Source organism: Sinohyriopsis cumingii, chromosome 2, assembly GCF_028554795.1.
Source record: "Sinohyriopsis cumingii isolate HCF-2022 chromosome 2, ASM2855479v2, whole genome shotgun sequence".
NCBI classification, from domain to species: Eukaryota; Metazoa; Mollusca; class Bivalvia; order Unionida; family Unionidae; genus Sinohyriopsis; species Sinohyriopsis cumingii.
This window is the reverse complement of record NC_142962.1, coordinates 89,476,324-89,503,782: the sequence shown is the minus strand read 5'-3', so window position 1 is coordinate 89,503,782 and position 27,459 is coordinate 89,476,324. Positions and strand designations below refer to the sequence as shown.

The 27,459-nt window shown below is 34.2% G+C and overlaps 1 protein-coding gene across 4 annotated transcripts in view; it reads left to right on the top strand.

The window, feature by feature from the left end:
- LOC149805342 (UTP--glucose-1-phosphate uridylyltransferase-like) overlaps positions 1-27,459 on the top strand; it is a 94,590-nt gene that overhangs the window by 61,249 nt on the left and 5,882 nt on the right. For all 4 annotated transcript variants that reach the window (XR_016418941.1, XM_089949364.1, XM_089949359.1 and 1 more), the window contains exons 4-14: positions 5,596-5,778; positions 7,892-8,025; positions 8,627-8,695; positions 10,741-10,874; positions 13,482-13,567; positions 14,543-14,611; positions 16,425-16,456; positions 17,617-17,713; positions 20,888-20,966; positions 23,273-23,436; positions 25,833-25,937. Coding sequence is in view for 3 of the 4 variants with exons in the window: in XM_089949364.1 (XP_089805490.1) it covers positions 5,596-5,778; positions 7,892-8,025; positions 8,627-8,695; positions 10,741-10,874; positions 13,482-13,567; positions 14,543-14,611; positions 16,425-16,456; positions 17,617-17,713; positions 20,888-20,966; positions 23,273-23,436; positions 25,833-25,937 (1,152 nt within the window). In the remaining variant the exon portion in view is untranslated. The remainder of the gene's footprint in view (positions 1-5,595; positions 5,779-7,891; positions 8,026-8,626; positions 8,696-10,740; positions 10,875-13,481; positions 13,568-14,542; positions 14,612-16,424; positions 16,457-17,616; positions 17,714-20,887; positions 20,967-23,272; positions 23,437-25,832; positions 25,938-27,459) is intronic.

The window sequence follows — 27,459 nt, the reverse complement described above, 5'->3', positions numbered from 1 at the left end:
TTGGACAACGTGAATAGGTTCTACTGTTGAGTTTTCATCTCTGTTTTCTCATTAAGTACCTTATAACTATGTTGATATACAATTACTGAAAGCTATACAAGCAGATATGTGTTACTAATGTATTCACTCCATCATAAATGGGTTAATTAACTGCTTGGACCCTAATAAATGGTATAAAGAACCTAAAGGCACAATATCAACTAGAAATATGTCTTAAGTGGTTTGAATAAAGACCTCATTCCAACAGTCAGTGTTATTTCCTCTGCCTGAATTTGACAAATATACATCATTGCAGCTTGGATATGGTGTAGGAATACATCCATATATATATATATATATATATATATATATATATATATATATCTCTGGGGGGGAATACATATATGTTGATGATAAATAATATAATTCCCAACAAATAAAATATATGTACATTTTTTGGGTGGGGGGGGGGATAAATAATTTTTTTATTCAATAAATATGTTTTTAATTTTAACTTTTTTGTTCTATTGTTAAAGTCAATATTCAGAACATAATTTTGTGTCTATCATTAATAATTAATTTTTAATACCAATTTAAACTTTTAAGGATATACTACTGACAGTAATAAGGTCACAGTCACAGTTAATTTTAGTATGTATTCTCTACATTTGTTTCACAGTATTTACCTTTCCATTATGTCCAAATGATAATAAATCATATCTGTTTCTAATGTACCTTCAAAGATGAACCCACATTGAAGTTCTTGTCCTAGCTTATCCATGCATTGGCTCACTATTGGATTGTCATCAGTGCTTCATTACTAAGTGTGCACTATCACCAAAGTACACACAGACAACCACACCATAATGCTCAAATTCTGAAGAATAAACAATTAATCAATACTAAAAATGCCTGACTCAAACTCTTGTATCACCATAAAAGGAGCTGAATGGTTTAAAGCACTCACCGTTCCAGATCACTGCCATCTCACCTCTGTCTGCATGGGTTCGAGTCCAAGGCTCGCCTAGCGTGGGTACTTGGGAAAGCCTAACAGTAGCTTCTCGTGGGTTGGTAATTCTTCCCTGGGTTTTCCAGGGTTCTTCCTCCACCAGTTATACTGGCTGCCATGTATAGCATATCTTGTGCTGAAAAATGGTGTTAAACCCTAGAACAACAACAACAACAACAACCATAAAAGGAGAGAGGAAAAAATGCTCAATAAATAGACCAGAAATAATTGTGACCTGATTCCAGATGTCTTAAAATTCTTGTCATGACTGCTCATGAATGAATGATCATTGTGCCATGGGCTTTTTACCAGAAAACTTGAATGATTTCCACTTTGACCTAAATGAAAATGGTGCCAATCTAACACCCAGTATGTCCAGTACAGTAGCTAATATGAAAATTTTGTTATCTCTGAAGAATATCAGAGATGATTTTAACACTCATCAATTAAAATTCCTGTAAATTCTTTTTTTCCCATTAGAGCATCAATCCCTTCTTGGCCTCAATTTTTGTTCTTTCTTTCTTCCCATATTAATTTGACCACTGGGATGAGGAAACGATCCCAAAGCAGTTTTACAGTAAAACATTTCTAGTTATCAGATAATCAAGGGACAACAAATATGATGTACATAAAAAATAAAAAGGGAAGAACACATGCACACCCACACGTTAACATAGCACAAAATATGTGCAGTTTAGATACACAAAATAAAGTGTACAGTGTCTAGAAGACATAGACTTAGGTGATATTACAGTATTTTGTTCCAGTTTTTTATGAAATAAGACACAGTTAATAATAACCAATTGCAAGAAGAGAAATGATCTTAAAGAAGTTATTTTAATGTGATTGAGAACTTATTTTGAAGAAATGAGTCCTTTTTTATATTTAATGTAGCTGTGTATTTTTCATTGTGTTGTTACACATTTAAAAGCATAAACAGAAGGATTTTGCATATTGAATCAGCAAATGTCAATACAACTTTAGTGTCCACCATCAGTAGTTACTAGACTTTGTGGCTGGCAGTACATGGGGTAAGAAAGAGCCCTATCGATTTCAAGCTCAAAAGAACAAAGGTTACTGTGACTTATAGAAGAAAACTGGTTTTCACAAAATTGAATTGTCCACCATTGGTTAAAAAATTTGTGAAAGGCTTGTACTTGATTTTGTGAAGGGACCCTATTGATTCTTAAGTTGAAAGGTCAACAAAGTCACTGTGTCTGAAAGATAAAAAATGTTTTCCAATAAACAACATCATTTTTTTAATCGTATATTTCAACCAACCTTTATTGATGGCTTGCATCTGAGATAAGGAAGAAGCCTATTGATGTTGGAGTCAAAAGATCAGATGTCAAGGGCAGTGTGAATGCAAAAAGAAATTACTTTCAAACAATAACATTAGTTCCGTATCACAAACCTGAACCAAACTATGGCAATGGCTTGCATTTGGGTAAGGATGAAGTCTATTTGTTTTAGGGTCAAAATGTAAGCTCACTGTCACTGAGGTAAAGAAGAAACGTGGCTTATGCAAAAAATTTCAGTTGTCTACATAGACTATAAAACAGGGGTAAAAGTACAATGTGCCTTTTATGGTACTCCTGTTTTAAGCTGTTTATTGACTTGACAGTTTATTTGATCATTATTTAGCTTATAGCAGTTACTAGCAAAATTCAAAGTATTTTATTTCATTATGGAAATAGCCCATTCACTTTACAATAATCCTTAGTAAAAATGGATGCAACCCTAGTCTATATTATGTATTCTTCATCACTATTTTTGTAATTATTATCATCATCTAATATTTCAGACCAAAATTACAATTCCTTAAAATCCACAAATGCTGCAATTATTGTTAAGAATAACATTCAGCAATAATTGCAGAATCAGCTCTATCAGAGTCTCGTCTAATATATCATAAAACTATGCTTAGAACAGTGATCAATTATATATCATTAAGACCACAAACTTAAACGTGTCTTCTTTTATTACCTCTGGCAGAACCAGTAATTGCATCTATTACAACATATATTGTCTGGTTCTTAGGATCTTTCTGAAAAAATTGTAGTAATTTATCAAGGAGTAAATGGTAACACCTAGAAAATTAATCGTCATTGCTGACTGAACAAAGTTTAGTTTTTACTGCATATCAATCAGTCTCATTTCACTGTCTGGAGACATTAATCCATTTTTAGTCCATTACCATAAATTGCATAAGATATATTAACTTAAAAGTCCATTACAGATGTATGCCCTGGATAAAGAAATTCATATTATTTGTGGAGAATTAGATCCTGAAATTTAATTAAAACACAGTACATGTATGTGGGTTGTTGTGACTGGAGGAGGAATCGCCTGACATCTTTAAAGATGACTGGTAGAAATTAAAAAACTGTAAGTACTTTGAGCCCAAAAAATATTTGTTAAAGTCCATGCTTGTTTTGAGTTTTCAAGATTGGAGGCAAGGGAACGATTTATATCAGGATAAACATATGATTTGATTTATGTGAATTACATGTATTTGAGTGAAAGATGTTTCAATTTAGAGTTTCCACAGGTCAGGGAAACGTTTGGTCAGATAATCAATGGCTGTTCTTTTGGCTGTATTTGTACTTAAGCTTGCTGTTTGTAGTTCCATATTTCAGCTCAGTGTGTTGCACTGGTACTTTTGTGTCTTCTAACAAATCTTTTTAAATAGTGCCTTATTCTTGTATAGTTACATGCAAATAGCTGTACTTGATGAAGATGGTAGCTAAGACTATTTTGTAAAACTTACATGATTCTGCTTATTTGTATCTACATAATTAAACATTCTCTTTTAACAATGGAAATATAGTTTATCAAAACAGACATTATACATGATTACTGTTCCAAGGGATATTGTTAGTTTTATTTATTATGAACTTAGGTATGTATTTAAACAGACGGTACAGATTTCAAACTAATTTCAGTCTCGTTTTGTGACATTATCATTACATTGTAGTGTTATAATTTGTATAATTATCATTACATTGTGGTGTTATAATTTGTATAACTATATATATGTTGGATTCACATATGAATATTTTAAATCAGTTTCCACCTTCTACTGGTTGAAGACCAATGTAGCTTAATGCATGGATTGTTGTCCTTTGTCGTCAATCCATTAGTTCATTATCACTAATCCTCCTAATCTACTTGTCATGAAACATTGCATGCACATTCATCCCAAGGTCTAGTTGATCCTAAATGAATTGTTGCTGTTCAGACACCCAATATGGCCACCGCAGCAGCCATCTTGAAAATCTTATTGCTGTTCTTCCTGTCAAAGACTTTTTATGATGTCTAGTTGGTCCTAAATGAAAATGTTGCTGATCTGACATTCAGTATTGTTGCAATGGCAGCCATCTTTTATATTGTAACATTGCTTCTGAATGGAAGGTCATATTACCATGGAGTTTTCGTCGGAAGACTTCTTTGGTGTTTAGGGGCCTAAGAGACGATGGTTCTATAATGGTCACAGCCACCATATTTAAGTTATTGTTATTCGTACTCCTTCTGAGTGGGTGGTCATATCATCAGGATGTTTTCACTGAAAGATTTTTTAAAATAATATCTGGTTGGCCAAAAATAAAATGTGCTCCAATCTGAGGTCCAAAATGGCACCCACAGCATCCATCTAGAAAATCTTCTGATGTTATAGTGTGATGTTGGTCTTAAATAAAAGTTCTGTGGATCTTATATCCAATATGGTTACTATAGTTCAGTGACCATCCTGAAAGTCTTATTGCCACTCCTCCTAGATGGGACACTCCTGTTGACATTCAGTTTTCTCCAGAAGACTTCATTTGATGTCTAGTTGGTACTAAACGGAAATTACACCAATCCGACATCTAGTGCTTCTTCTCCTTAATGGAAAGTCATGGGGATGATGTCAGGTTTGTCTTTAATGAAAATGCTGCTGTTCTGACCTCAAATACGGCTGCCATTCCAACTGCCTTGAAAGTCTTATTTCTATGCCTTCTACCAGAAATGGAAAGGCATATCAGCATGGGGTTTTCACTAGAAGACTTCTTGTGGTATAATGTTAGACCTAAATGAAAGTGATCCCGATTTGATATCTAATTGGCCACCATGGTCCCGTCTTGAAAATCTTGTTAATTTGTTTCTGCAGAATTGATGGTCAAGTCGACATAGGGTTTTCACCAAATGACTTATAACATCTAGTTGATCATCAATTAAAATGGTGCCCTGCAGAGATTCATTATGATTGCCACAATGAAAATTTTGACAAATTTTGAAACTAATTCACATGAATGGATGGTCATGTTAGCATGGGTCACAGTGACATATTTTTATACTTGAGTGATTTAATACATTAAGTTTTACATTTAGCTTTATCTGACACTATTGGATGTTCAGTTATCAAACTTTATATGAACATCAAATTTTAAACTAATTTTCACCACTTTCTAGCCTTGCACTCCTAAAAGTAGGTCACAGCTATCTACTTTATTTCTTTAGATCATGCAGCCATTGACTTAGCATTCTTCCCAAAAAGTTTTTTTTAAGCAGAGGAAAATTTAATAGAACTATTTTTTACAAGCTCTATAATCTTTTTTTTCTTCTTCCAGGTGAAGATGTATGGAGAGCTGCCTTGTCCAAATGAGAATGATGTTAAATCTCTTTTGGATCAGTTGGTTGTAGTGAAACTAAATGGAGGTCTGGGAACTGGTATGGGATGTCAAGGACCAAAGAGTGTAATAACTGTCAAGAATGAACTCACTTTCCTTGACATGAATGTACAACAGATAGAGGTATATTTATATGATGAAAACGTTTGTGTACAGTTATTGCCTGGCATGCTATAATAAGACTTAAGAATCACTTTTCAGGAGGTGGCTGTAACAGTATCAGTTTGAAAATGATTTATTTTTTGGTTTTCTAAGTCATATAATTTATTACATACCCATTTATTATTATATATGCTCATTTATACTATCCATTAACTTTACTTTGCCTGAATTGTGCAGTATTTTTCCATATTGCATGGCTTCATCCTGCATGACATGTATGCCTAAATAGACAGTTTGAATGTAGATACATGAGCTTGTATATCATGAATGTATTCCTTTACAGTGAGTCAGTAAAAGTTTCTGAGAAATTTACTTGGCAGTAGAGTTTCTATTCAGTTATTAGAGTGTAAGTGAAGGTACCCTTACTGGTCCAAAACCTATGTTCCATTTGAGAAGGAAGGAAGGAAATTATCAACTTGTCTGTGGCTGCAGATTAAATCCATTCATACATCCCAAAGAACATTTGTAAAAATTCCAAGTTAATCAGCATATTTGCAATGTAGACAGACTGATGATGCAATTTCACAATGGATATTTAGGGTTTAACCCCAAATACATATGTGGGAATGGGTTGCACAACATCTTTCATAAAATGCCAAATGCCTAATTCATCTTTTTTAAAGTATACATCAAAAAAATTCAAAAGAATGTTTAAAAAAAAATTGGATATGCAGTAAATACAAAATGAGAAGTGTTTTGTTCCAGGTTGGGAGAAATAACTTGTTTGGTATGGTGTAGGAACATGATCTCGGTCTTATGGCCTTGACATTCTTATGCTGCATCAAAATTGTTTTCTTGTGCCTGCTAAGAATAAAACACATATATAATTTTGCCTATATATAACACTGTTTCTAGATGCCCACTTCAGGCTATGGAATGTAGAATAGACCTGATGGGCAAATCCTGCACATCTTAAGAGACGACTTTTGGAGCCAATGTTTTGCCAGGCATGCATTCCGTGATTTTTTTTCCAGCAGAGAATGACTTGGGGGTTTTTTAAAAAATAGTATGGGTTATATCAAAAGTTTGGGAAGATATTTTTTAATGGAATTTTCTCTTATTTGCCTTTATCTTTGTTTTATGTATAGCCAGGATTGTGCTGATGTGCTGTTAAACCCATTGTTATGTGTGTGTGTGTGTGTGTTTGTGTGTATAATCGTTTAAAACAAAACAGATTTTTTTGTCTCACTTTTAATTCACATTTAAAAGACCAGACCATCACAATTAGGGTTGCAAAAGAAATGGAATATTTACTGTTATTGTTAATTGAATGGATGAAAAGTGGAAAATATATTCAGGTGTGGCAAAAATATTCTGAATAGAGTATTCATCATGAGATAATTGAACACGAAGAAACTTCAAGGGTGATTTTTCAAGTTGTGGATATATTAATTACTGTCATTTAAATTGTGCTCTCACTATGATAGGAACTCTTAATGATGAGAAAGCACTTACCTTGTATGCTTCTTTATAAGTCAAGTCCAGCTGCAATCTTGACAGAAACAGATTTGCTTCTGCATAATGTGCTGGCAGATCAGGGTCTATGCAGGTTGTTAGGAGTAATCAGTAGAAGAAACAATATAGACCATGATCAGTCATTGCAGAATTTGCTGGCAGATCAGGGTCTGTGCAGGTTGTTAGGAGTAATCAGTAGAAGAAACGATATAGACCATGATCAGCCATTGCATAATGTGCTGGCAGATTAGGTTCTGTATAGGTTGTTAGGAGTAATCAGTAGAAGAAATGATATAGACCATGATCAGCCATTGCATAATGTGCTGGCAGATCAGGGTCTTTGCAGGTTGTTAGGAGTAAACAATAGAAGAAACGATATAGACCATGATCAGCCATTGCATAATGTACTGACAGATCAAGGTCTGTGCAGGTTGTTTTTGGAGTAATCAGTAGAAGAAATGATATAGACCATGACCAGCCATTGCAGATTCTAGAACTTGCATACACATTGCTTGAGACAAAAATCTTTAAAAATGAGGATCCACAACCATTTTGAGAAATGTAAATACAACTTTTTATCTGTTCTTCTTGCACTATTAAAACTTTTTATTTTATCCAGTATCTCAACAACAAATATGGCACCGATTTGCCACTTGTTCTGATGAACTCTTTCAACACGGATGCAGATACACAGAAAGTCGTGAACAAATATGGTAATGTGAATGTCAGCATCTTCACATTCAATCAAAGCAGGTAATGTTTTTTCTGATTAAATATACTCGTGGCCAACAGCATAACATTTTTTTTTAATAATCAGTGCAAGTATTTTGAAGGGGTTTATTTTTCACAAAATGGTGGGCCCAGCTCCCATTCCCAATCACTTAAGAAAAATGTTTTGTTAACTTCATTTTTCACTTCTTTTAGCAATGAAAATTGTTTTTTTAAAAGACATTAGAAAATTTAAATTCTAAATAGTAGCCTGCCTTTGTGACACTTGCTTTTTCAAGTAGTAAATATTGTTGATTTTGAGAGAGAACACTGTTTGTTGTAGAGGCAATGCAGAGTACAGGAAAACTAGTTCATGCTCATAAGCAGTTCTGTTGCTATCAAGGATACAGATATTTGATCAGCTGCTTCTGTGTGTTTTTGAGAAAGGCACTTGGCTCCCATTTCATCTGTTATGATATAGCTACACAATCGTCTCCCATAGACGGACAGATGCCAAGAGACGTAAAATACTAAAAGTACCATTAAAACCAACAACTAACCAACTAACATCAGGTTATCTCCATTGATTGTCCACACACCCCAGAAAATCATAATGATGAAAAACTTCCTTCTCTTTTTTCTCCAGATTTCCCAGGATTAACCGAGAATCTCTTTTGCCAATATCAGTTGGCTTTAGTGACGAAAATACAGAGGGGTAAGTGTTTTCAATTTAGATTTGATTATATACTCTTTTATACAGCTGTTACCACTTTTGAAAATAGGTGCAAGCATATTTGCAGTTTTTAGATGATGCAATATGCAGCCCGAATAACAGGGGAGCACATGTATGCACCACATGTTGAATAAAAGTTTCATATCGAATTTTATTCTAAAGTTGAAGAATTTAGCATATATTGTCCATTTACGTTTACTGGATAGCTTTTGTTCAAATTAAAGTTTTATTGGGCCAACCAGACTAGAAGATTTTAAATATTTTTGCTAATAGAACTCTGCTGATTTGTATTCTTGAAAGTGATAAAGTTTGCATTTTAAATATACAGTACTTAAAGTACAGTAAATTATTTCTTTTGCATAGTATCAATTTGATTCTCAACAAAATGACATCTTTATTGGTTCTTAAATTTGAGAATGGTGGAAGAGGAGTCCTGTTGTTTCTTAGATGATTTAGTTTTTTGTTGGGCCTTTAAAAATTTGTGGTTTGTAGCAACTACAATATCCATTGACAGTGCAGGCAGGATATTTTTTCAGATTAGAATTCTGGAATTAGAAGGTCTGATTTGTGCATTAACTCAGTGCCCCTAGAAGTTCATTTCTTTTTGGTTTTCCCTGAAATTTGAATAGCAAATACATTTTTGGGATTACTTCTGAATAGATCCCAACGCTTCATTTCATGTAATCGGATGCTTAGTTATATAAAAGACATTGCTTATGATTGGCTATTTCAGCAGCACCTGTGCTGAAGGGTAAAAATTTGACTTTTTTGTGTAATGGATCCATTATGTTCATGTCCTGATCCAATTGTATACCAAATCTGAAACCTATCTTACCTTTTGCAAATTTTCATCTCTCTGTTTGCATTTCAAACTGATCTGATTTAGATCTAAGGCCAAACGATATAATATAATGGACACACACTCCAATTTTGCAACCAGTATTTTTGAGCCTGAAAAAGATTGGGGCTCATAAATTGTTGTTTTATTCTGTTGTATTTTTTGATGCAAATAGAAAGTCTACATTGTTTGATATGATTATACAACTACATCTTTCCCTTTTTGGTAATACAACTCACTTTGGTGTGTCATAAATGATGTTGACGTTCAGAGCTCAGAAGTAGGCTACTGCTTTATGACATGTAAATGTGGCATGTGGGATTAATGAGTTAAAGTAAACAGTGGAAAACTTTTAGAGTTACATTCCTTTCCATTCTAGTAATGTAGTGCAAGATAAATGTAAAATTAAGACCCAGATCACATTTCTGTATAACAAATGGCAAAAATTAAATATAGGGTTTGTCTTCTGCATGAGTAAGGGCACTGTATGAGGTAATTTTTGGAAAAGGTTCTGGTGTACATTCTATACCTGAAATTGGTACATTATTTTTTCCCTGATAAGACCATGAGTCAGCCTAATCAGTTTGTCAGAATGGTAGGGTGTGAGCCAATTATCCTGCTTGAATATTTGCTACAGTTGTGTGAAAATATGGTGGGCTAATTATGAAGCATGGTCTTCTCATTAGATATGATAATGAAAGAAACGTGTATTCACTGTGATATATCATACAGTACACACTGATAAATGGAGTAAAGCTACATACAATATAGAACCTGATCTGCCATCACAATACATCAGCAGATCATTGTCTATGCTGTTTTGTTGTACTGATTACTTCTTACAAACTGCACAAACTGAGATAAGCCAGTTCTTTATGAGATAACAGGTCTGTGCAGATTGTTGGATTAATGTAAACAAGTATATATAGTAATTATTGATGTATTTGACAAGGATCTAGTGAGTGAGCTGAAGTAAACAAATAAGCTTTAATTGGAATATGCCTGCCTTCTTTGTCTTCATAGCTACATCATTATCTTTGCAGCAAACTAGTTTTTGAGGTGTACTGCATTGTAAATTCAACTGATTTCTTTTATTGTCATTTTTTAAGTGAGTTAAGTTTCATTTCAGTATTATAAGATTATGGTGTATTATAAGGTGTATTATAAGATATGGTGTTCTCTCCTGCAGATGGTATCCTCCTGGTCACGGTGACATATACAAGAGCTTCTACAACTCTGGACTGCTGGAAATGTTCTTAAAGGCAGGAAAGAAATACATTTTTGTGTCCAACATTGATAATATGGGTGCTACGGTGGATCTCAGTATCCTTTTCAAGCCTAACATTGTTTTACTGATTTTGATGAGTTTGAACAACATGTACAAGCAACTCAGGATTTCTCAGGCTTTATCCGGAGGTGATTTTTAAGGAGCAGGAAAGTAGAGGGCCAAAGGAAACTACTGGCCTCGGAAAGTACCAACTCAAGTTTGTACATACTAGAACCAAGACCAAAAATGATAAAACCATTCGCATGTTAAAAAACTCAGATGCGGTATCCAAGGTAAACATTTTGTTAAGTCTAATCATAATTGCAGATGTTAGCAATTGATTAAATTGATACAGACAGATCAAACCAAAAACACTTGTCATAACTAATACATAGTATATTTCACAGTGTGGGAGAAAAAAAGCTGAAATAAGAGAATTTTGGGTTATTACACGATAATAATTTTCTTATGTTTATATTCTTCTCCTTCAGATATGTTACCCAATCACATTAATGGTATGGATATAAGCCTGCTACTTTGAGAATCCAGTCCTACTAAAAAAAAAAAATGAAAATTGTCTTTTTTTCTATCTCATACAAATAGAGGGCAATAACTCTTGCTCATTACCTCCCCTTGATAGGCAAGCTTTTACAATTAGTTCCCTCACTAGTTTCCACCTCTTTTTCTGACTCATTGGGGTGGTGGTGTCCACCCACTACTAGGCTGCCCAGTGGGTGTGTTTCCCCCACATGTCCAACCATGCCCTTTAGGCATCTATTATCTATTGGATCCATTCTGTAATACAGCCTCACCATCACTGGTCATCCAGCCATCACCATCCATCCATCAGCTGTCACCAGCTATCCCAGCATGGGGATCTTTTTAATAAAATTGTCAGCTAGGATTTACAAGGATACTAGTGACAGATCTCACTGAAATCTCCATCACTGTAAGGCTACACATCAGTGACATAGCCTTACAGTGATGGTGATTTCAGTGAGAAATCTGTCTGTATGGCCAGGCCCTATGTGCAGCCGGTCCTGGTGATAACTGGACATTCTTCTATACTGCCAGCATCTTGGCCAACCATATGCCAGGCAAACCAGCCAGCCATTCCAGCAGTGCCAGACTTCCATATGTTCACTGCTTATCTGTATGGAAGAGTTAGTGACATTTCAAAGAGGATGAAATTGAGTCATCAATGCCACCAGGTATGACTTGTCCAGAGTTGCAGTTGGAACCAGATAAGACTCTACACACAGTGAGTGTAACAAAGTTACAACAATTCAGCCATACTCAGATCTGACTATGGAATAGATTGAATTTAGCTTTAAGGCTGTAGTTGAGAAAATTTATAGGATGTTGGCAAGTTCAGAATGCCCTCCACCTCCTACTGCTACTCAGAACAAACGTTAAATCATCAGTAGATTTCAACAAGGAGGAAGAGATGCAGTGCTTTCAGCTCCTTCCCAAATAAGCTAAAATTAAGGAGATCAATTACCGGCTGTTTGGTAGAATTGGTGACCTTGGGAATTCTAGGACTTTCTTTTCAGATATCCAAGTACCAGCGATGTTCTTATCTTGCTATTACAAACCTCAGATTCCTTCAGTTTTGATATTCTGGCCCTTGACAGAAATCCAGGAACAGTTCATGTGTCCACTCCACTGTTTTATAAAGTGGACAAAAATGTGATCCTTTTAGCCAATTTTGATCTCAATTAACCAAAAGCATTCAAGGTTTCCAAAATGGAATTGTGGTGTGGGTTTTAAAATGGTTCAGTTCAAATAAATTGGAGCTCTTAGATCACACTTCAATAAAACTACTGTCATACAAAACATGTTTCCTGATAGTGTTAGCTTCAGCATGCAGGGTGAGTGAGTTACATGCCCATTTCATACCTTCATTATCTTCATTTCAGATTTAATTGGTAGATGGTCCTCTTGACCACTTGTAACAAAAATTAGTTTACAGTCTGTCGGCGGGGCCCCGAGTGGTCAAGTGGCCTAAAGCACTCACTGTTACAGATCACTGCCATCTCACCTCAGTCTGCATGGGTTTGAGTCTCGGGTTCGGCCTATGTGGGTATGTGAGAAAGATTGCCAGTAGCTTCTCATGGGTTGGTGGTTCTTTCCTAGGGTTTTCCCGGGTTCTTCCTCCACTGTTAATACTGGCCGCCATGTATAGCCTATCTTGTGCTGAAAAATGGCATTAAACCCCACAACAACAACAACTGTCCGTCGGCAATCAAGGAGTCATCATTTGACAGGTTGAAAACAATGGCCAAGCTAGATCAATTAATGCACTGAAGCACTACTTGAAACACAGAGACAAGTCATGGCACATGCAAGTGCCTCTTCTTGTGAAGTGGGGAAATTTAACATCATTTATTCAAATCTTAAACAATTTACGAACTCTCAAAAAATATACTCAATTCTCATAGAATTAATTCATTGAATGTCAGAATCTTGTTTTCTGAAATCTGATATCACAAAATGTACTCAAATCTTGTGTAATAATTCATTGAATTTCAGAATCCTGGTTTTCTGAAAGTATCATGGCTATGTTAACTTGCCACAAGTCTCTGATGGAAGTCAATTGACTTGAATATCTAATATTGAAGAAAATTGCATCATAGTCTATTAAGACCTTAACAGACGTCAAGATATTCTCAATTTCTTGTTGAATAATAAAGACAAGGCACCTGAGTTTGTAATGGAAGTCACAGACAAAACAAGAGCAGATATTAAGGTGAGCTACCAAAAAATGCTTTCAGTGGCACCTTAAAAATGATCATGCCTTTTAGGTGCAGCATAAATCCTTTTTAACTTTCTTAATTATACATTAATAATCATGGGATTCGTACAGTTAAGTGGTTCATTTGGTAACAAATGCATATGCAGTTACTTGTTCATTTGGTAGTAGTGCATATGCAGTTAAGATGTTCATTTGGTAATAAATGCATATGCAATTAATTGATTCAGTTGTTAGTAATGCATATGCAGTTAATTGGTTCATTTGGTAATAAATGCATGACTTATTTATCATTGTAAAATGCCTATCCATCTGTAGTCAGAATAGACCCTGATCTAAAACACATTATATGATTATAGAATGGGATCTATGCTGTTCACTTCAAATAATAAGAAGCAACAGCATAGACCCCAGTCTGCAATACATATGGTGGCAGATTGGGATCTGTGCAGTTCACTCAAAATTCTGAGAAGGAACCAGATACATCCTGTATCTTGTACACTTTATTAGATAATCTTGTACATCCTATGCAATATACAAGTTACCTTACAACCCATAATAATTAAACTTGTTATAAGATATCTTATAAACTTATTAAGACATCTTGTAAATTTTATTATATAATTTTGTACATCCTGTGCGATATACAAGGTACCTTACAACCCATAATAATTAAACTTGTTATAAGATATCTTATAAACTTATTAAGACATCTTGTAAATTTTATAAGGTGTCTTAATTAAAATTGCATGTAAAACATATATAGGCCATGAAATATCTATTTTTCTGAATAAATAGTAATTTAGCTTGCCTTACAGATCTGCCGTTGCATAATAGTACAGTGGACAGTGTTGGCCATCATCTTCTGACATTTTGTGATGGCAGTTCTAGGTTAGATCATGTTTACAGTCAGGAGGGTTTGTTGTACAGGGGTTAATATGACATAATTACATTTATTTATATCTCTTACAGGGAGGTACCCTTGTAGAGTATGATGGAAAACTGCGTCTTTTGGAAATTGCACAAGTGCCTAAAGAACACGTACGTATGACAGTTTGGAATCAAGCATTAAGACAGCAGTAAGCAGAAAGCCTCCTTAAAAAATTAAATACTTGTTTTTATTACCAGTATAATTATTATTATTTTTTAATTGAAAACATGATAATTTAGTAAATTTGCAAGCAATTGTTGATCTTCAGTCTGATTGTCATTAGTTTTATATACAGTTGACCATGTCTTGAAAGATAACATCATCTGTGAAAACACAAAGGTCTCAAGAGAGGTGGTCTCTCAGGCATGTGATAACAGTGTATGATCATAAATATGTGTAAGGAGAACCTGCTCTCTCAAGACAGTTAATCTCACCTAGCAGTAGTCTCTCCAGGCAAGTTTTACTGTATTTTCACCATGAGCATGGATAAATTTAATTGACTGATGACGACATATACTGCATTATTGCCACAGATCTGTTGAGGAAAACGGAAGATTCAGAATATGTTGCTTTTTGTCTTTATTGAGAGCTTATTAGATGGCCTTTTGTCTATTGTCCATCATCCACTGCCTGTCTGTTGGACAAGTCTGTTATTTACGCTCCTCCTAAAGTATGTGGAGGATTGCCATGAGACTGAAAATCTTGCTATTGCTACTCCCTCTAAATGGATGGTCATATCAACCTTCGGTTTTCACTGAAAGAATATATTTGGTCTCTAGTTCATCTGAAATGAAAATTATGCCAGTCTGATTACAGGTGTGATCAACACAGCAGCCAACTTTAAAATCTGATTATATCTACTTTTCCTCAATGGAAAGTCTTATCTGCATTGGGTTTTCACTGCATGACTTTGTATGGTGTCTACTTGGTCTTACATAAAAAATTTGCCAATCAGATACTCAGTACGGCCATCAGAATGTGGTTTTCACTGACACACTTGTGGTGTCTACTTGGCCCTAAATAAAATTGTGCTGATCTGATATTCAGTATGGGCACCATGATGGCAGTCTTTAAAATCTAATTGCTATTCATCTTAGGTGGAAAGTAATATCAGACAGTTGGATATAAAAATGAAAATGGTGCTGATCTGACATCCAATATGAGCACCATGGCAGCCATCTTGAAAATCTTATCATTGCTATTCCACCTAAATGGAAAGTCGTATTGAAATGGGGTTTCACTAGAAGCGTTATTAAAATCAGATCTGATGGACACCTTTAAGAAGTCCTGTTCTGTTGATCTTGTAGATCTTCTATCAAATCACAACTTTCAAAGTATTGAAAGTGACACACATCATTCTGTACATACTGTTGCTAATATTGTTACTATTATTATTTGATAGGCTTTAAAAATATAAGTGAACTGAAGATTCCAGTGGTCAGACTGTGGAGATTTGATTTTAATTAGATTACACCAGAAGACTACTATATGTAATTGGTCCTGAATGAAAATGGTGCCTATCTGACTTCTGATATTTCTGCCATAATCAAGATATCAAAATTACATTATAATTTCTGGTGACTGGATGGACATATCAAATCGGGTTTTCATCAAAGGTTGTCCTATGGTGTTAAGTTTGTCCCAAATGAAAATGGTACTGATCTTACATTCAGTGTTTCTGCCACAGTCAGCACTTAGAAAGAAATTAATAGTCTTGTCCTGAGTTCCTGAAAATTAATTTTAGACATTTCAGTCAAGAGGCTCTTGTCTTTACAAGCGTGCAGTTCGTACATGTTTGAAGTAAATTTGGTTTGTGTATATATCTTTTAGTTCTGCATTAAAAAATTGTAACTTTCCCAGTTGAAGTATGATAAAATAATGTTTTATTATATCATGAAAAGAATTGATATTGTTTCGTTTCAGGTTGATGAATTTAAAAGTATACGAAAGTTCAAGTGAGTGGAAAATGTTGATTTTTGTAAAAATTTCTATATCATTTATATTTCTAAGCTACCAGATGTAAGCTTTTCCTCCTTAAAACAGAAACCTTATTAGTGAAAGAAAATTAACATTTTATTTTACAGGCTGACAATTACTTCAGTTTACACATGGTTCTCATAGGACAGAGCTTCATTTATTGTAAAAATGAATTTTCTTAGCTTTGACCTGTAAAAATTCATCTGTTTATATATTGTTACATTGTTAATTTCCAATTTTTTTTATTTCCTCAAACGTAGAAACTTTATAGCAAGAGAATAAGACTCCTCACAGACTCCAAATATATTTCATTTGTAGCATAATATAGAACTCAGATGTGGGATAAATGTAGAAATTTAACATTTTGATCCAGTTCATTCACTAGTGATTATCTATATTGATAGTTATTTGATATAAATTTTGTTTAATTCTCTGATAAAATGCATCTAGAAAACAGCCCAACATGTCTGAACCTGCTGGATTTATTTTGCTTCCCTATATGACTTAGGAGATTACAGACCATCTACCACTCTGCAACTTTTCTTGAGCCCATTTCTTTGCAAAAATGGCTGTAGCTGTAGCATCGACAGTTTAAGGGTTTGGTTATATTTATTTGTGCCCTAGATTCTTGTCATGCTTGGCATGATTCATTGTGACAGTGAGATAATTCATTCTACAACTTGCGCACTCACTCCATTACCTTGGGGTCATGGTTTCAGTCACAGAAAATCAAAGTTTTGAGTCAAAGTTTTCATTTGCATATATTTCCTAAACCCCATGATAGATTCTGATATCATTTTTAGCTTTATTATTAAGTCAGTTTATTATGTGATACACACTCTCACTCCATTGATCTTGGGGTCACGGTCACAGTCACAAAAGACTACAGTTTTGGCACAAGTTTTCTATATGTTTATATTTCCTAAATCCCTCCGTGGATTTTTTTCACACTTGGAATGAATCATTATGAAAGTAAGACAACTTCTCACATGACATGCTCATTTGACTTTTGATCTTGGGGACATGGTCACTCATGTTATAGCAATGCTGATGTTTAGAAAAAAGCAAGCATTTATTTTCTTTGATTACATGTTAGAAATTTAAGGTTTGTTATATTGCATATGTTCTACTTTGACAGAATATTCAACACAAATAATCTGTGGGCAAGCCTGGAAGGAATCAAAAGGACAATCGAAGAGAAAACGTTACACATGGAAATAATTGTCAATCCTAAGGTAGGAATCATATCACTTTCATTGTTGCAAGCAACTTGCTAAATTGCTACTTGAATTATAAACCCAGTGTATTAACTTTTATCTAAATGTAACTACTTAAAGTATTAACCCATGTATACATTTCTTTATTAAACCAGTTATAATTTGTACATACAGTATTAACCCATGTATAAAGTTCTTTATGCAGTATTAAACCAGTTATAATTTGTACATACAGTATTAACCCATGTATAAAGTTCTTTATGCAGTATTAAACCAGTTATAATTTGTACATACAGAATTAACCCATGTATAAATTACTACTGGCAATATTAACCCATGTATAAAATATAGCATACAATTTTAACTTAGGTATTTATTTACATACAGTAATAACTCCTATAAATACAGTACTAACTCCTATAGAAATTACTTGATGCAGTATACACTTGTGTGTAATTTAATACATACAGTATTAACCCCATATATAAATGTCTATATTTAGCATTAACACATTTGTAAATTACTACAGACAGTATTAACCAGTATTTTTAACCAGTGTATTGTTTTTTGTTGGTTTTAAATGGCACATTTAACAGGTTATTGGCAATATCATGCTGAGGATTTAAATGGGAGCCAAGTGCCTTTCCCAAGGTCACACCAAAACAGCCCAATAGGGCTGGCTTGGGCAGGTACTGAACCCTTGATCCTTGGAGTATGAGTCTTGTGCAGTAACAGCTGCATTATCACAACTCCATTTAATCAGTGTATAAATTACTACATAAAGTATTAACTTGTGTATAAATTGCTAATTACAACATTGATCGGCATATAAATTACTTCATTCATTATTAAGTCGTGTATAAATTGCAACATACAATATTAGGGGCCACGAGTGGCCAAGTGGTCTAAAATGCTCACCGTTATGGATCATTGCCATCTCACCTCAGTCTGCATGGATTCGAGACTCTGGTTCAGGCAATGTGGGCATGTAAGAAAGCTTGCCAGTAGCTTCTTGTGGGTTGATGGTTCTTTCCAGGGTTTTCTCGGGTTCTTCTTGTAACATTCATACTAGCTGCCATGTATAGCCTATCTTGTGCTAAAAAATGGCATTGAACCCTACAACAACAACAACATACAGTATATGTCAGACACTTCTAATGTGTAGCAGTTATTTATTTCACAACGTGGTAGCAGATGTTCTGAAATTCTAAGATTAGTTCATATGTGAACTCTTCATTTTTAGCCCACCACTTTGGAAAGTATTTGCCACAAAGTAATTTGCTGTCTTTTAAAGTTAGATATACCTGCTCATGGTTTCCATCTTCATGTCTGGGTACACCATCTTTGTAACTTTCAGTATGTGTTAAAAGTTGTTAATAGAAATATTCAGTTTGATGAGAAAAAAATTTCATTTACTCCTAATACCATACTCAGAGAAATATGATTCTTGGCCATCATTCTGCTTTAGTTTTCTCATGAAACTAGACATAAGTGTAGGTCATTATTATGTTTTTATTGTAAACAAACATGTTTTACACCTTGTTTTTCACAATTGTTGTAAAGTAATTAAGTTTGATTTGTGTTTCTTAAACGTGTTCTCCAACTGCATCAAATGCAGTCTAAAGTCCAGACAGTTCAGAAAAGTAATAAAAATTGCAAAAAATTGTTAATATTGGACTAAAAGCTAATCAGGTCATTTGCATGTGCATGTTAACAGGAATAGCTAATTTTATTCGCCAAGGTCAAGCAGATTCTGCATTATCATGTTCAGTGTTTTCATCAAAATCATGCAAACAAAGCAAAATAATGAAAAAAAAGAAAAATAAATTGCATTGTTGGCACAAAAATATAAACATGCCATTGAATCACACTTGTTCCCAGTCCAAGGACATTAAATTGTCCTCCTGTTATTATTCATAAATCTAGAATAAGATAAAAATATGATCTGATACCTTAATAGTGTGATCTAAGTCTGATAACTTAATCCATTTCTGACAAACAGTAGCATCTCTCTTTCCCTTGAACTTTGTGGATTTATACATGTGTCACTTGAGCAATCAACATTCATCAAGTTAGGTGTCTTGGGACATTTCCTCTGTTAATCCAATAATTTTATGAGTTGTATTTGTTCATTTCTCTGCAGTCCTTGCTTTATTTTCATGAATCAGTGTCCATTTGCATCACTTTTGAGGGTTTTGAGTACATTGCTGGCAAGGTGATCCTTCAGTTTTCCTCAAATGGTATGCAGTCAAGGTCTGGTTCATTGTTACGTTTATTTTCTTTCAACATTCAGTAATGTCTGAAGGTATTGGCAAATGTGTGCGTAAAAAGTGAGCATGGGACACACACTTGTCTGTTCTCATTGCACATAACACTGCACAACATGGGGCCCCGAGTGGCAGAGTGGTCTAAAGCGCTATCCATTACGGATCACTGTCATCTCACCTCTGTCTGTGTGGGTTCGAGTCTCGGATTCAGCCAATGTGAGTATGTGAGAAAGCTTGCCAGTAGCTTCTCGTGGGTTGGTGGTTCTTTCCAGGGTTTTCCCTGATTCTTCCTCCACCATTAATACTGACCGCCATTTATAACCTATCGTGTGCTGAAATACAACAACAACAACAACTGCACAACAAAACAGGTAGCTAAACACAGTTCCAACACAACATACAAAGACAAGAATGATATCAGAATCTAGTAGAATTTATTGAAACTCTCCATGTAAATTGAACAGTCTGCAGTGTAAAACTGAAAGAAAACAAAAGTAGATTCAGTATTATTACACCTTTGAAAACTGAGTACTGAGTGCATGGATATTTACACATTCACACGATTATATGTTGTGTGTATTCATTTAAAGTAGACTCTAAAATATATATAAATCTGCGTATGAATCTATACAACTCATTGATACTGATTTACCAAAGTCTTGCACCATCATTGCATGTTTTTTTATACACACTCCAATTACCATCAGATGAAATTATCAATGTTACAAGAAATGATAGAAGGGGTTCTGATTTTGCTGTCTAAAATACACAACTTCAGATTTGAATGGCAAACTTCACATTTGAATGGTTTTCTCCAGAATGTGTCCTCATACATGCCACAGGAAATTCACTGATAAAACTGTTATACAAACTTATTATATTATCCACAGAAATGTGATTGCAGTAACTTTTTTTGTTGTTTCAGACTCTGGATAATGGAATCAATGTGATTCAGTTGGAAACTGCAGTGGGTGCAGCAATCAAGAGCTTCGAAGGAGCTGTTGGTAATTCACTCAGACTTTTTGTCTTGCCTGTTTAATCAGTTAGTAAGACATCATATATAACTATGTTTACTGTAACATCAGCCTTGTTTTCTTTATTATTCAACAGGGTCAAGATTAGAGTTAATTTTTATTTAAAATCCTGTATCAGATATCATAGCATAGTTTACAAATGAGGCATAGTGTTCGGAATAATGACTATTTTTTATTTATTACATTTTAGGTTAGATTTTCACATGTTGTAAAATACAGACCTGCCACCTCTTATGATTTTGCGACAAGTCTTATGAAAATTACCCTTAAAATACGAACTTATGGCATACTAGTAAAAACTATGGAACAATGATCATTGCCAAAAAATCAGGATAATTGGTTTATCCGTGTTTTGTTTGGATCCTGGTTTGATTTTAGAATTAGTGAAATCATTCATTGAACCAGATTAACTTTACAGCAGCACCCCAAATGCTTTAAACTACACACATTTGTTTATGTGAAGCGTGTTCATAATCAAACTGTTGATTATAGAATTGTTAAAAATGGCATCCAGAAAGCGATGCATGTTTAAGACAAAAGGGAAAATAAGCTTCCAGAAAAGTGTTAATAATCAACATGGAAGAATAAAAAGGAGTATTCAGATTCTTGGGAACAATAGCTGGAAAGGACACAATTATGTTTATTGGACATCACATGCCAATTTGAGTATGTCTCGTGGCAGGTGATATGATTGTTGTCGTCTTGTGAAATGGAAAAGAATTTCCAAGAACTATGTCAAGTTGAGCGATAGCAACAAGTCATTGAGTTGCATAGGGTTTAGAACAATTTGTGCAACTGTGCTAGTGGTAAATAAAGTCTGCGTGTACTTTACACATTTTTCAGTTGAACATAATGTTTATTGTCAATGCGTCAAACTTTTAATTATGTTTTTCAGCTTTACAATAGCAGTTATTGGTATTTTGTTACACCTTACTGAAAACTGGTCACACTTATTGAAAAAAATCAACTACTTTACTGAGACAGATTCATCAGGGTTGGCAGGTCTGAAAATGTTTATGGTGAAGGGAGTGTTTCTAATGTTTATGGGTTTTGTGGCTGGCACAAAACTATAAATTTAAAGGCCTTATATTCAGTCATGATCCCGTTGTGGAATCAGTAGGCGTCACTTGTGGAAATGGTAAGACCCCTTTCCTTAGCTGCAGATTTTAGTACTGGCAGTACTGACTGCAGAACAATGGCAGTAGATATCAATTAAAATAAATAAATTCATGGTATTGCAGAAAAGAAGTAAAATTCTTCTGGTACTCTTTTTTGATTCACTATGAAATACTTAAGTGAAAGAATTTACAGGATTATAATAAGAGCTTTAAGTAGCATTTTGAAATGGAATGTTTTAGTATGAAAATGACTTTAAGAATTATAATGTTTTATATGAGTAAATGTGTTAAACACAAGACATATATCTCATTTTAGTATGAAAATGACTAAGAATTATAATGTTTTACATGAGTAAATGTGTTAAACACAAGACATATAGCTCATTTTAGTATGAAAATGACTTTAAGAATTATGTTTTACATGAGCAGATGTGTTAAACACAAGACATATAGCTCATTTTAGTACGAAAATAACTTTAAGAATTGTAATTTTTTACCTGAGCAAATGTTTACATCAGCTGTTTGAATGTTAGTCATACAGTGTAATATGCTTCCCATGATATTAGTGTTTTTTTGAGGTCACCATCTTTCTGCTCAAATAATGGTTCTGTGTAGAGTGTTTTGAAGTCATTTAACATCAGAAGGAGAAGTCAGATTTTCAGGAATATCTCACACATTTGGCAGCCCATATCGATGCTTTTCTACAAATTAAAGTCATAGTGCTTTCGACAGACTTTACATACTCAGGTGTATTCCTTTCCAATAAATTCAGATTCTCATAGAAGCAAATGGACCTATTTTCAAGTTCTGTTAACCTAAATTTCAGTTAGCTGGAATACGATGGTAGCTGGGAATGCTGAAATCAGATTAAGCTGAAGTATATTTTTTTAACAAAATGAATAAACATATATTAATATTGAAGAAATTGTTTAGGTTGCTGTGTTTAGTTCAAAATAATTATCCTTTCAACTGATTTCAGCATTCCCAGCTTCCATCGCATTTCAGGCAACTGATATTGAACATGTGTGTAATCACCAAAAGAAATTGGAGGATTATTTTGCAGTTTGAACATTTGAGAACTATTTTTAGGTTCAATTTTTGGGAGAAAAAATCCTGAAAATGGAATTTTGCTTACTCTGCACTTTTTCTCAATGACAGGTATAAATGTTCCCAGAAGGAGATTCTTACCAGTAAAGACAACATCAGATCTGCTGGTCATTATGAGCAATTTGTACAGCATAAAAACTGGGTCCCTAGAGATGAATCCCAAACGTTCCTTCCCATCTGTTCCTCTGTGTAAACTTGGATCTCAATTCACAAAGGTGTCCTGGACCTGTAGATTTTGTATGATTAGATAACTATGTTTGAGTAGATAACTATGATTAGGTTAATTACAGTTATGCTGTTTGTTGTTGTGATAATATATCCTCCAGAGATTTTGTTTTATATTCAACAAATATATTAAATAGGAGTAAGCTCCCTTGCTGCTTAATCAGGATATTTCTAACTAATCACTCATAATAAAATGCAAGAAAGGTATCAACATTTCGATAACATTAATTTCTGTTATGAAATACTATCAAACCATTTATATTTTTTATTTTGGGTGGGGTAACTGTTGTTTATGGATTGTATGGTCGCTGCAGACTATAAATTTAAGCTGCTACAAATATCATGTCAGGGATATTTATCATTTTTTTATGTTATTTTTTAAAAAAAATTATGCTCATGTATATCAAGGAATTTGCATCAGGACTTTATATGCATCAAGTATTGCTGTAGAAATCCTGAATTGTCTCTTATGCATTTTCTGTAATAATTGGTTGTGCATATATATATATATATATATATATATATATATATATATATAACGCACAGTACATAGGTTCAATAGACACTTTATTGTACATATAAAATAATCTTTGGCATAACGGGGGCACAGCACACCGCACCAGCCCAGCTCTGAATTGTTTGTTCCATAGGAATACCTCAGAAAGAGAGAATGTGGAGAGTTTGTAGGGTTTTGAAGAGTGTCAGACACCTGTATGTGGAGCCACAAGGGGCTGATACCAGGGATATAGGGACATTGACAACCGAAACTCAATAAGTCTGATGATAACAAACATCAGCCAATACGCCATAATGCACCATGAGAAGTGTGTATGAACTATATATGGCCTAGTAGTTGAGTATATTAAAGTACTGACAAACTTGGGATTCAAGCAAAGTTGTGAATGCTTGAACTTGGGCAATGGCACCCGAGAACAAAACTGGAGCAGTATGCTATGCAGATAATACCCCAAATAAATGACATGGTGGAAGGAGGGAAAGTGGGTGGTTCTTTCTGCATATAATTTTAAGTTAAATGCAGCATCAACACTAAAAAGCATGCATCTCTACAGGCATCCCAGTTGCTGAATGAATGCCTCAAACAACTGACATAATGTTTGATCACGTGCTCCAACTCAGTCATCTGATTGGTTCAACATGACATCATATCTAAATTTGGTTACTAGCTTATTAACATATGCTGGCTGCAATGATATCATGTCTGTCAGATCATCCATAGTAGACAAAAAGGGGCCAGAGAAGAAGGATGCACTGTGTGTTATTCAAATTATATTTAAATAATTATATATATATATATATATATATATATATATATATATATATGAACTTGATGAATTAATAAACAGTTTTATTAATATCTTGTATTATGTATATTTTTAGACTTGATAAAATGTTGAAGACTGTACATTAGATTTCACAGCTCTGGTGGCCTAGTGGTTAGAGCATCCGCCTTGGATGCGGGAGGTCATGGGTTCGATCTCTGACCGAGTCAAGCCAAAGACTTACAAAAATGGTACTAACAGCTGCCGTGTTTGGCGCTCAGCATTAAGAGGTTAATGTTAGGACTGGTTGGCCTGGTGTCAGAATAATGTGACTGGGTTGGACATCATGCTACATGTCTGTGGCATGATGCCCCAGTGCTAGACATCACTGTAAACTGCCACATTGCGGACATCTTAGTGATATGACTGAAAAATTGTTAAAGCTATGTTCAAAATCCAAATCACATCAAAAAATCACATAACAAATTAGATTTCGAATTTCATTTTTTTTTAAAAATAAAAACTTGTTAAAAATGTCTTCTTCAAACTAGGTTAAGGTAAGAATTGAATTTAAATGCCAATTTTGGATGATTATTTAAGGAATAATATAGTATTATTCTAATTTATTAAATAAACCTAAAATAATGAAAAAGTGATAAAACTAATATATTTTTACTAATAAATTTAAAAACAAAAGATGTTATGAGATAAATTTACATTATGATTATTTATTGTATAAAATATTTATTTTTATTGCTGTCAGTATTATGCAGATAATTGTATGTACATAATTTGGATGATAATTAAAAAAAGTGAAATATTTTTTTAAAATTCATTTATTAATGAATATTATATAGAATTTTTTAATTCAGACCATTTGAATATTTGGTATTAATACATTGAATCCAATAGGTTTCTTTTAACAAATGTTCCATCTCAGAATCAACTATATCGATAGGTTGAAATGAAAAATCATCAGATGGATGGACGGATGGATGGATGGATGGACGGACGGATGGACATTGATTATGCCTATTTGTAAAGAAGTATTTTGTAGAAAATGATATATATACATTGTGGCAATTTTTATTTTTTTGTTTGGTCAGGTGAAAGAATTTCTGCGACGGTTTGCAAGTATTCCAGATATCTTGGAACTTGACCACTTGACTGTATCAGGTGATGTCACATTTGGCAAAAATGTGTCATTAAAGGTAAGGATTGAAATCTAAATAACATCCTTGGATATGAAGGCCTGACGAACTCTTGTTTCTACAGTCATTACATCTGTGGACATTGCTAGGCTAAAAGTGTCACTGTACATAAATATTCATCAATGTTTAATGTAGAAAATAAGATCTTTCAAAGCAAGTAATATTCCCAGACCAGACTTTCTTGAAAATAACAAGACTTGAATTAGATTGTGCCTCTTGGAGAGAATTAGAATTGACCAAAAATATTGGTATTGAATCAAGTCACTCAAATTGCTTCATGAAACATTCAGGAGCCAAATTTATACATGAAAAATTCTAATCCTTTTGTATATTTTGATGTTTAAACAAACAAGAAACTATTTCAGTTACACTAGTGTTTAAATAGACAGGGGTGTAAATGAAGTAGCTAGCGATATGAAATACATTTGTGAAATTTAATCTTTGTCCAGCCTCCCAATGCCCACCCAATTTTTAGCTCTGCTGGTAATAGCAGGCTTTCCGAGGAAGAACACCAATGCACAGGAATCTGCTGGCAAGCTTTCTCACCTGCCCATGGTGGCCAAATTTGAGACTTGAACTCATGCAGACAGGTGAAATGGCAGTGATCTAAAAAGGTGAGTGCCACTGACAACTTGGCCACCTGGGGCCTCCAAACAGAGGTGAGACTTGAGTGATCATTATAGGCAAGCACTTTAGACTTGTGATATCTGGTTGGTCCTAAACAAAATTGGTATCAATGCAATGCCTAATAAGGCTGCCACAGTTGACTTTTTGAAACAATATTTTTATCACTACTTCTCTTGATTTATACGAGCATATCAACATGGGGTTTTCACTAAAAGACTTCTTTTCATGCTTTGTTCATCTTAAAATGGCCTCCAATATGGCCACCAGATTGGACAACTTGAAAATCTGCTATTTCTCCATGATTGCTGGTCATATCATCATTGTGCTTTTACCAAATAGACTTCTTATGATGCCTGGTTTTTACTGAAGGAAATGGCAAATCATATATCCAGTATGGTTGCCATGGCAGCAATCTTGAAAATGTATTGTTTCTTCTCCAAAATGGTAAGTTGCTTCAGCCTGTGGTTTTCACCAGAAGATTTCTCATAAAGTCTTGTTTGTCAAAAAATAAAAATCATGCTGATCTGATTTCCTGTATGGCCACCATGAAAATCCTGTTATTGCGACTCTTATGTGGAAAGTCATTTTGATGTGGAGTTTTCATCAGACTTCTTATGCTGTCAATGAAAATGATGCAGACTTACCTTCAGTGTAAAAATATTGTATCCCTCCACTTCCCAAATAGATGGCCATATCAACACGATGTTGTCAACAGTAGACTTATGATCTCTAGCTGGCCCTAAATAAAAATGGTGCCAGTAGTACATTCAAAATGGCTGCCATGATGGCCATTTCGAAAATCTTGCTGTCACTACTCTCCTGCATAGATGGTCACATTGACATGGGGTTTTCATCGGAAGACTTCAGATGATGTTTATTTGTTCATGAATAAAAG